This window comes from Acanthochromis polyacanthus, chromosome 19, assembly GCF_021347895.1.
Source record: "Acanthochromis polyacanthus isolate Apoly-LR-REF ecotype Palm Island chromosome 19, KAUST_Apoly_ChrSc, whole genome shotgun sequence".
Lineage (NCBI taxonomy): Eukaryota > Metazoa > Chordata > Actinopteri > Pomacentridae > Acanthochromis > Acanthochromis polyacanthus.
The window spans coordinates 14,410,634-14,422,099 of NC_067131.1; the positions used below are offsets into that span (position 1 = coordinate 14,410,634).

Consider the following 11,466-nt stretch of genomic DNA (forward strand, 5'->3'; position numbering starts at 1 on the left):
GGGGTTTGATGTGTGATTTGTCAAAAGTTGTGTTTTAGCGCACAAAAACCAAACCAAGCTCAACATTGTTCAACCTGCTCCAGTTTTCCTTGCAGTCCCTGGCGCTGTCAGTGGACATACAGTATATCAACACGATGGCAACTGTGAGCAAACTCACCACCGAGTTACAAAGCAACATGAGAATCTTAATTTAAAAAGCAGATGCAGCTTCAATCCATGTGTAATTATGTGAAAACATTTGCCTGCCTCCATGTGCAGAAACAAGTGCGTGTGATTTATGGTGATGGTGTTGAGTGTGTTTATTAGTGTTTTCACACGACATAACAGTTTAGTGTTTTGACACCCTAACTTTCCATTACAGCTAAGTACTCCGAGCACGAAAGTTTCAATAAGATTTTAATTATTGGTTCTCCTTGCCTTTGCAGATTGTGAGTCCTATTGTAAACCAGTGAAGGGCAACTTGAAGATCAACATGAAGAAATATTGCAAAAAGGATTATGGTGAGAGCAGAGTTGGTTGTCATGGCAAGGCATAATTAATAGATGAAAAGTGTTGGGAGTTTTAACCTGAGCATATTTCTGTTTTCTCAGCGGTCCAAGTGAACGTCCTGGACATGGAGACGGTGGGTGACTGGGCCAAGTTCTCGGTTAGTGTGGTATCGGTGTACAAGAGCCGCGGCGAACCCTTGAAGCGAGGCGACAACATCCTGTGGGTACACATGAAGGACCTTGCATGCAAATGTCCCAAGATCCAGATGAGCAAGCGGTTCCTGGTGATGGGCGGCAGCGAAGGCGGGACAGGAACAGGGACAGGACCAGGAGTTGGGCCGGGAGGTGGAGTCACCAGTCCAGGGGCGGAGCGCATAGGCTTGGTGGCTGATAAGAACAGCCTGGTGATCCAGTGGAGGGACGTTTGGACGAGACGTCTGAGGAAGTTCCAGCGCAAGGAGAAGAAGGGGAAGTGCAGCAAAGCATGATGGGGAAGCAGCGTCCATCCCTACCTCTCCTTCCATCGCACACCTTCATGAACCCTGACTGTTCTCCTCCCCCTGAAACCTTTTCTCCTTGTCCATCGTGGGAACACTGCACATTACAAAGACTGCATGTACCCTACCTGTTTTCAGGACCACGTTTTGTGTATATTGTATAATTATTTTCCATTTTATTTTTTTGAGTTTTGTCTTTGTAATGCCACTTGTCTTTTTGTCCAATTGGTTTGCCTTAAAAAGGGACCATTAAAAAGGGTTTGAATTGTAGACAAAAGCAGGCACCATTCCCTCACTCGACGACGACAGCGGAAATGTCCACTCGTCCCCCTCCCCCAAACTACAAAACTCCAACGTCCAGCGTCCTTCTTTCAAGGCTGTCTCCTGTCACTTTGTTGTTTCAGTCCTCCCACGTCAGACTATCAGTGCTCACACCTTCTCTGGGGATTTTATTCCACAGTGTTTGTCACTTCAGAGACTGAACTGATTTCAGCAACAAGACAAGCTGCACACCTTCAGCTTGGCCACTTCAGGTTTCATTATTGAAACAAAAACACAAGCTGGACCACCTAACAAACCTTTTCAACATTAGCTGTTCAAATGTTCATATAAAATGGGCCTACTTGCTCCAGGTCTTTGCAGTATCTTCATTGGACTGTATGAATAAAACTCTTGTCCTGTGAGGAACCAAGGGCTCTCTTTGCAGGGACGTTTTCCACAGCAAACCTCCATCGCACCACCTCTGCTGCTGCCCTCCGAACAAACTGCTCATGTAGGCTCTTCTATCTACAAGTATGCGATGCCACTGCTCATAACAGAGTTTGTATTCTCCGTGTGGCTACTTGTTATCTCATCCATTCGTATCCCAGCCGTATCCTTATTTCAGATATATCCTTTTGTTTCATTCCAAGCAGAACAAATCCTATTGGCATGTGTGAGTCACATTCCAGGCCTCCGGGGCTGCGCCTCTTCACCACCAGTCTGTCTCATGAGTGGTTTATAAAGTCATGCATCACCATCATGACTCATTGCTTGTCACTTTTCATGGAAGAAAGATGAAGCGGTGTGGACATATGGCTGGAATTTCAGAACAATATTAACATTTCCGAGGAGAATTTTTTGCTTTATGGATAATGTCTTTCGCTGGGTACTGGTCCTTCCAGATGTTGCTGTGTGGCCAATGTCTTTTTCTTTTTTTTAAATGTCTGAACATTTGTGTCTGAAGACTGGCAGACTTTTGTTTGCCAAAATAAGAGATTGAAACAAGAGTTCCTTTTCATGCAGTAAAACGAAAAGAAAAGAAAAAAAAACAAGCCGGATAAACAACATAGCTGTGTTTTTCTCTAGTATATTATGACAAAATGAATGAGGCTGGAAAGTTTTTAGTGCTCACTGATTGTATTATGACATGAGAGGATCATATTTCATTCCTCATGTGCTTTGTTATGTTTGCATGTTTGTGGTTTTTGCTGGTCCATCAAAACCTTACAGTGAGCAGAGAAAGAACTAAACCAATATGAGCATCAAGATCCAAAGGAAAACTTCCCATGTCATCTTCCACCACTTGCCCACCCTAACGCATAACCCTATCATCCTTTGCCAAATAAGCATAGTCAGTTTTTAAATTCAATTAAGAGACTATGAAAGTCAGGACGGCCGTAAACCACAGAGAGACCCGTCTGGTTGCTCTCAAGCTTTTTATCTGCCTTTTGCTGTTATTTCATTTTGTAAAGGACATTACAATTTATTTAAATAGAGTACAAGATAAACACACAGTTTTTGAGGGGCACATTAGGCCAGAGGAGCAGCGAGTGTGCCTACAGGCATCTCATGCTAGCTCGTGGTTACGCTCCTTTGGTTGCGGCGGTATGTTTGGTTTGTCATTCCTCCAAAAGTGTCTCTCCTCTGCTCTAGTCTCCGTGTCAGCCACCACCCTCCCCGAACTCGCTTTTTTTTTTAAACCCATTTTGCATGTTGTGTATTTAGTGTCTTAGATAAGTGACAGCACAGTAAAGAGGCCGCGAGGCTCCTCTGTGCTGTATAGTACTGCACTGTAGTTCTCGTTTTCTCCTGAGAATGTAAGTCGAACTGCGAAGAACGCGCTCACGCAGGTGTGCGTCCTGACTGCGAGCGCTTATGGAATAATGTTAGCAGAATGAAGAATGTGGATGGCATGATGGGTGAGTTTTGACTAGATGTTTGTGACTCTTCATGCTTATGTCTGTCTGTCACATAGTTTTGTTGTATTCTAATCCAAAAACAAAAAAAAACAAACTCATAACCAAAATGAGATCTGGTGTATGACAAAAAAAGCAAAGATGACAAGCATCGAAGTTTAACATCCCCACTGATGGAATTTCACAAAAACGCACAACCAAACAGTCGATTATTTGTGTGTTGGCTGTCAGACAGGTGGTGTTACAGTAGCACCAGTGTCTTCACCCTTTGGTATGTGACACGTTAAGATGGATGGTCTTATTACGTGAGGCCTGTCTGGCGATCTGCACACTTGTGGAGGAGCTGCAGCGTCCTTAATGTTCTCTCAATTAGAAAGAGCCCAGACGTCTCTCTACTGGCTCTCCGTTTTCTCAAGTGCCCACCCTGAATGTTGGATTTAAGATAAGAGGTTAGAATCCGCCAAATTCAGTTTGAGGGGGGTGGAAGTGTAGCTCTCGTGAAAGCTGTTTAGCGAGCCTCATAGGGAGCGCCGTCCTGTTGTTTTACATTACCAAGCCCAGCAGCTTGGCAGTTGAACTGAGGCCATATAACTGCTTTACTTTGCCCCCCCAACTCACCGCATTTATAGCATTCACAGGTGTATGCATGTGAGTTTGTGTGTTTAATTAATAGGAAACAAGTGATATGCACATGAACCGAGGGGTGAGAAAGCTCTCTTCGGGGCGGCGGGTGGAACAAAGTTTGTCAGTTTTACAGCTGTTTGTGTAGAGGAGTCAGAGCAGTCTACGAGGGATAATCATTTTCCTGGTCGAGCGCCCTTTTTTCCCCCACTTTCATCCACACATTTTGGCTTGTTTAATAAGTCTTGATGCATTTTTAATGTTGTAAATATGTATTGAACTGCCGCTGCCAGTTATGTTTTGTAAAGCGTCACCCCGGCCCAGGACGGACTCACATGTATGGATGTACAAAACCAGATGATTATGGATGTTATATGGATGTAGAAAACCAGGAACATATGCTTTTGTGATCACGACCAGAAGATGTGGTTCAGATATTACACAGAATGTATTCCTTTTTTTTTCTTGTTTTGTTTTATGTTGTTTCCAGACAACAACCGGCCAATTGTAAATGACTTTGAGGTGAAGCGAGTAAAAAAAAAAAAAGTGACTGATTGGACCCTCTGCTTTTCCCATAGACACACAGATGGAAACTGACACAACAGCCCACCACGTTCTGTTACATTAATGTCTTGGGAATAATGGTTCACTCACCACGCAAAGAAAAAAAAAAAAAGTCCAGCTACCTTTCTTGGGGAACAAAGGGATCCTTCCCTCAGTCCTGCCCTGCTTTTTACTTCTGTTATATCAAAGTCTTCCTTGTACATTTTCCTCCAAGGCAATGAACCACTGACTTTTTAATCTAAATGGTAAAAAAATAAATTATTAGTTAATGAACTGTGTGTTGTGTTGATCATCTTTCTCTTTAATAGCTGCCATTAGCCTGAGCTGCGGAAATGATATAAAATTGATATGTGTGTGTTTCCCATTGGAAAGTATGCTCACATAGAGTGGGCACAGCTCTGGTATGTTTCCACTCACAGGGGCTGGACGGGGACTCGGAGGGGAGAGTATTGGGTAGATCGGCTCCCCTCCTCTAAGAACACAGCAAGAGCTAAAGCTTTGTAAATAAACAATAAGGCACACACACACACACTTTAATGTGTACCTCACCTTGGAGGAAACCCAACTCCGAAGTCAGGCCCAAAGCAGGAAACTCCGTACTCCCTCCCCCGCCCCCTCCTCCTCTTCGCCTCGCTCTCACCTACAGTCTCCTCTTTCCTCATCTCCCCACCCTCTAACCAAACAGGCCAGCTCCATCCATTCTCCTGAAGGTAAATTACAGGAAAGCAACCATTTATCATCACTCTCCCCAGGCATCTCCATCAAGGCTCTGAGAATAGAGTTTTGCTCAAATGTACACACACACACACACACACACACACACAAACACTGACATATGTCTTTGCATCAGTCACATCCTTCCTGGACATCCTGGCCTCCCATCACTTTACCATTTGCGAACAGTTCCCACTACCCCCAAACACTTTAAACTGCCTGCAACCAAATGGACATCGAAAATCCAGATTTATGGTCCTGTGAGATTCCAAAACAGTCTTGGTTCACCGTGCAAAATGTATTGATTTCACAATAAAGACTGTAAAACTGGAAGATGCTTACATATACAGTTTATTTTTTTGGCTCGTTCTTTTCTGTTGGCATGTGTTCATGGTACGTCACGTGTAAAAGAGCAATAAAGTCCACATGAGGAGGTTAGAAGGGTGATGGCGGCATGAACAGAGATCTTATAAAGAAAAAAGAATGCCACTTAAAGAATTCAGAATACAGATCTATGGGATAATTCAGCTGATTGACACATGTCCTGCTCCTCTCTCCAACAAATCCAGTCATCTGCTTTGCAACAGCCAAAACAGGAAACATCCAACCAATCATGTTGTTAAACTGACTCAAATTCAGTGTTCTGAATCTGGGGAAGTACAACCTGGACAGAAAACAAAAAAAACAACTGATTTTGAACCTTATTTTGAGGTAAACTTTTTATGTTTTTGATCAGATATGACTATATACTTGGAGTTTATATGTCTTGTTGACCATCAAAACTACAATTATGAGTCCTTCCTTATTAATTTAGGTACGAACCTGGTTTTGCTTGCCTAAAATAACTTCCCAGTGGCGATACTAACATAGGAGCTGAATGGCATGACTTGCCTATAAAGGCTTTAACATCAATCACAACTTTAACCCAAGAAACTGGAGCTTGAATCCTGTGTGGCATCGTTCTTTATTTGTATTATTTTTACACTTGGCTGCATTTTCAGCCTCTGTTTACTTTAATTTTCAGTCACTGTTGTTTTGTTTATGCCATGCATCTACTTGGTTAGGTTTAGAAAAAGATCATAGTTTGGTTGGCAGAAATGCACCCATTTGAACACTAAACACAAAGCTCCGGTTGTTTTTTTTTTTAGGTTGCTACGGTGATGAGTCCCAATGCAAGTATAGCCCCTATAAAACATTTCCCATTTTTACAGCCTTTTTGGTGAAAATGATACGTTTCGCACTGTGGCTACACAGCTTTTACACATCTTGAAGGGAAACTGTGCTGAGGCTAAAAAACTGACTGAAACCGTCTAGTAGATGGATTACCAGCATCTCTTTTCTGCTTTTCCTATCAACACTCTTGTCACACAATTGCGATTTGGGGACAAACAATTCCTTTTTTTCCCTCACAGTAAGTTCTCAGACTTGGAAAATCTTCAGAAAAATGTTAAAGCTTTTTTTTTCTGTTTCTCCATATCTCAGTCTACCTCAAATCCTGCTAAAAGTCTGCAAAGTGTATCCTGAAAGTCTTTTAAGCCAACCGGCCCCATTTACATCCCTTAATAGACCTCCGCTACACTATATGTTCCAATATGGCAGTTTACCCAGTACTTCAGTTGTCTCTACAAATCATAGTGCCAACTATTATTTTCTAAAATTGTCCTTTTCCTTATTATTACCAACATCTTGCAACACATGTGACTGTTTTTCTTCTATCCTTGCCAAAAAACGTTGTTCTCTTCCTAGTCCACTTTAATAAATGCATTCATTATACAGATCTTTGAATAAAGAGCTGAGGGGCTCTCAGAGGCTTCAATATCAATCACTGCTATGATAAAAAGTTTTGCAAAGTGTTTGTAGAATAAACAGAGTTGCTGGGTTTGGGAGAGAGGTGCTGCTCAGAGAGAAAGACCAGCACAGATCAGGCCAAATACTGTCCATTCTTCCCCCCGTCGATCCTACCGACACACACATCCACAGCAACACACACACCCAGCGGTAGACGAGGGGGGCTTACCAATCGTGCTTTCATAAGCTGCCAAAGCGGCTTCATTGGCTTTAAATGGAGCCTCATTACCACTGTGCTTCAAAGCTCAACAACGGCATTTTCCAGCATGGGGTCTCTCTATGTGTGCGTAGGTCTGTTTCCTAAATCTTCTCCTTTCCCTTCTTTTACTTTTCGCCACATTCACGACTTTTCCATTCTAATGATCTCTGTGACTTATTTCCCCTTTTTATTCCTTCTCCCCCCCCCCCCCCCCCTCCCCTCTATGTCTTTTCCCCTCACAGAGAGTGTATCTGTGAACACTCATGTATGCTTGTCTGTGAGGCAGTAAGTGTGTGTGGGTCACCAAGTACTAACCCCCCTGAAAACCGCAAAAAATGTGGCGAGAAATCTGTGTGGACCAAGATCATAAATATTCAGTGGTGAAGGTCTGATCTCTTTTTCTCTCTCTCTCTGCAGCATGTCTTTTTTTCCCCCTGAGTGAAACCAGCTGTCGTCTGAAGAGACACCACTCCCTCTGGAACTGACAACATGCGTGACAATGACCACACCTCCGCTCGCACATCTGTCATCCTTCAATCTCTTCATCTTTCCATCTTTCCATTTTTTCCATTTACTCTGAAAACAAAAGCGCATTGCACCCATTCCAAAAGTCTTCTTCTCACTTTCTAACCCATCCGATATTTTACCCCACAAATGAGCTAAAAATCACATCCACGCTACTTCTTGCGGACAATTTTCCAGACACAGACAGACAGTGTCAAGGATTGTAGGGGGCTGCTCTTGCACAAAACTGGGATTCGGTGTACTCTTTTTTGTCTTTTTTATTGGAGAAACAAACTTTATTGGGCTATTGAGTGATTGAAAATGAGTGAGGAATAGGGGGTAATTTAAAACCAGTGTGGTCCCTGATAGGAGCATTGTGCAGCACAAGCTTGCTCCTAATCCGCCCCTCAGCTTTGTGTTTGATTGGGTACTGTTGAAAATGGGGATGAGTCTGCCTCTTCAAAGCCTGTAACATAAGAGGAATGTGTGTGTGTGTGTGTGTGCGTGTGTGTGTGAGTGTGTGTGTGTTTGCTGCCCGTGTATTAAAGTGATCACAAAAAGCGGATTGTGTGCAGATGGACAAATAGAAATTACACTGGTAAGTTTTGCATAAGCCCTTTGTGAGTTGTCTCACTTATTAAAGCACATTTTAGTAGCATTGTTTAAAGATTTAGAAACCTGGCTCCAGGACTGAGGAATAAGTGTGCTTTTTTTCTTCAGTGTGGACACAAGCACATTTAATCAAGTATGAAAAGAACGGTCACTGTGCTGAAGTGTTTTGATTGGCTCGGAATGCTTCATCTGATTGTGGTGGAATACTTCAGGATCAGGCCAGGGGCAGGCATTTTGGTTCTGGATAAAGATTGGATACAGAAATCAGAGAGCATCTCGGCTATAGTTTTGATAAAGCCTGAAAGGATTATTCTCCTCACACTCTCTAAAAGACAGAGTAGTTGGACAAGATAATAGAGAAGACAGAAATAGTGGATTTGTCCTGTCTTACTGTGAGATCCAGGTCAAATGAATGAATCACCTTCGCAGTACATATGCTCAATCAAACCTGTTTAACTGCAGCATTTCGTAGGACCAATACATTCTGAACTAATAGAATTCAGAGAGCATTACTCATTCATATTTTAGAAGCGATGAAAGACCGATTGGTGAAAATGTGCCATTTGAAGAGTATCCACACTGAATTGGCTTTGAGTTGCATCAGTCATCTCAGCCAAACATTTCATGAAGTATGCATAATTCAGTGGTGAACTAGTGGGCAAGCTCCATTTAAAATAAATGTGACTCATTTTTTGGAATTCATATAAGCAATTCCTTTGTAAATGAAAATGAGTAAACATTGTTGCTGAGTCCTCCAGAGCCACAGAGGAATATTCTTGACTAAATATCTTAAACCCCAAAATCCACCGGCGTGTTTGAAAGGCATGTCAGCTTTTTTTTTTTTTTTTTTTTAAACTGCCAACACTATGGCATTTATCAGAATCAGAAACTTTTCATCTTTCTGTCTGCACTGGAACTGCTCCTCTGTGACATGTCATCCCATTTGGAAACCAACTCTAAGCTTAAAATTCCGATATTTCACCAAAATCAATTGATTTGGCATGGCTTGTTCTAAAATTTGCAAAAATACAGCATTTTTACAAAACACATTTTGCAAAAAAATAAAAAAAAATTCTGTGCTCCTTAGTGCGGTCGTGCAGCTGTGGCCAACGGTCACATGACAACAATTCAAAGATTTTTCAGCTGAACTGCAGGCTGTGTATAGGCAAAGCGGATAGGAAGTAAGTGTGGAAATATGCTAAAAATGTAGTTGTCAAATGTCTGTAGCATGTAGAAACACGTTCTTTCCTGTATTGGTAACACGGTATGAATTTATGCAATATGTGGATTCCAGATTTTTTTTCTGTTTTTTTTTTTTAAATGAACAATCAAAGAAAATCTACTTTTTTATGATTTATGGCCTAACCAGGTCATACTGGACAGGAAACAGTTGTCTCTACTTCTACCCATGGTTGTGCTGTCTCCATAGAAGTGCAGGTCTTTACGCTGAAGTAAAAAGTGAGCCCCAGTGAGGGAAAATGTAACAGGAGCCAAAACAGCCACAAACTGTTTGTGGTTCAGAAACAAACAAAATCTGGTTCCAGACAAAACTAAATCCTAGATATGTTCAATTGATTTCCCAAACAAAAACAACTGATCTTTTTTGGAGCTTGAAGATTGTCAACTTTTGTCTCTACACCTTTCCATGCTCCAAAGTTCCAAGTTTCTCACTCATAAAGATCTAGATTTAATAAGAATGCTCCTCTTTCCTCCAGGCTCAGGCCCTCTCTCAGCTCTACACCCGAGGCTGTACTGTAACACACTGCGTTAGGCTGAGCTGATCCACTTCAGGCCCCATCTGTTGGCATTTAGCACCAGCTTCCTCGCCTCTGCACTGATCTCCGGTCTACATTAACTGCCCTAATTTGTCTGCCAAAGCCCACTCTGATTGCTACCATGTGATGTTATGTGAAAGGTGAGGGATGCTTACTTATCTGTGAGGACAGACAGAGAGACACAGCCGGGGGAAGGGGTCAAAACAAGAGAGGACAAGCAGGGTTAGAGGAGGGGGAATAAAAAGGTCGAGAGAGGAAAGGAAAGTGATCAGGGAATGGCATGAAGAATACCACATGACAAGATGGGAATGAGATGGGGAAATGGGCAGCGGTTACGGCTGCCCGTAAAATGTGCAAGAAGCTGACCTTTGTGGTTTTTGATGGTTTCGGGGACTTCAGAGATAACTAAGACAGTGATGTGTCTGGACAGATGATGTCTGGCTGCACAGCCCACCAGGAGGTTTGCTGTCACGCTCCAGCGTCTACAGACCAACACAACCGCCCATGGAAACAGACATCCCCTCCTTTTCTGGAAGTTTTTCAATCCATTTTCTATTCCCAAACTCCATACCAGTGGGAAACGTGTGAATTTATGCTTGTGACAGTCGGATGAGTGGAGAAGTGGTGCGAGAACAGCTTCAGGACTCATCCTCTTATGTCATGGCTGGCAAACGAACACGACTGAATTAGGAGGAACAATTACCTTCGTTTCGGAGGAAGATTTCACATAGTGTCATGTGCTAAAGGTTGATGGAAAAGTGTATATAAAGGTTTTAAATGATCAAACTTGAAGATGGGGTATAAAGCATACTGTTATAGAGAAAGCACGTGGCCACTAATTGAAGCCTAAACCAAGAGAAGATATGAATTTAGGAACATCAAAAAACAAAAATCTTTCATTGTTCTCTAGCAATGAAAAAAAAACCATTAAATGTATTTTGGTAAAGCTGTCAGAATCTCATCTTTCCAAGTTCTTGTGCTTTGACTCAAGTTTAAATAACTGCAAAACAAAGCATTTAAACTCAAGTTTGTCACATTACAGTGCCACACGAAATGAAAAAGGTTCATCCGTTCTTTTTAAAGTTGGGCTCTGAACAGCATTATTTCCCCACGATACACTGAGTAGATGGATCAGAATGCCAGTTACTTTTCTTCTGTTGTACAGTAACAAAAGTAGGCATATTATCTAAACTACAATGACATTTTCCAAGATGAACAGGGTCCTGGGTGCTACATGGCTAACAGTGGTATCATTTTATAAACCTGAAAGAAGCCTTCATGCTTTTCCTGAGACACAACTGGACAGTAAAAAATACTAATTCCACTTCTATCCATGCAGCCATTACAGCTAAGCCAGTTACATTCTTTGTCCCAGCTGTGTTGCCTGTTTTAGTTTATTGTGCATATGGACACAATTTTTATGCTGCTCTTCTTGAGAGCACATAGCTGTGAATGTGCTTCTGGCTG

At 42.1% G+C, this 11,466-nt stretch overlaps 1 protein-coding gene across 3 annotated transcripts in view; it reads left to right on the forward strand.

The window, feature by feature from the left end:
• ntn2 (netrin 2) overlaps positions 1-4,620 on the forward strand; it is a 46,078-nt gene extending 41,458 nt beyond the window's left edge. For all 3 annotated transcript variants that reach the window (XM_051939567.1, XM_022220267.2, XM_022220258.2), the window contains 2 exons: positions 426-500; positions 591-4,620. In XM_051939567.1, the coding sequence (XP_051795527.1) occupies positions 426-500; positions 591-976 (461 nt within the window). In that variant the 3' untranslated portion in view covers positions 977-4,620. The remainder of the gene's footprint in view (positions 1-425; positions 501-590) is intronic.
• The last annotated feature ends 6,846 nt before the right edge of the window (positions 4,621-11,466 follow it).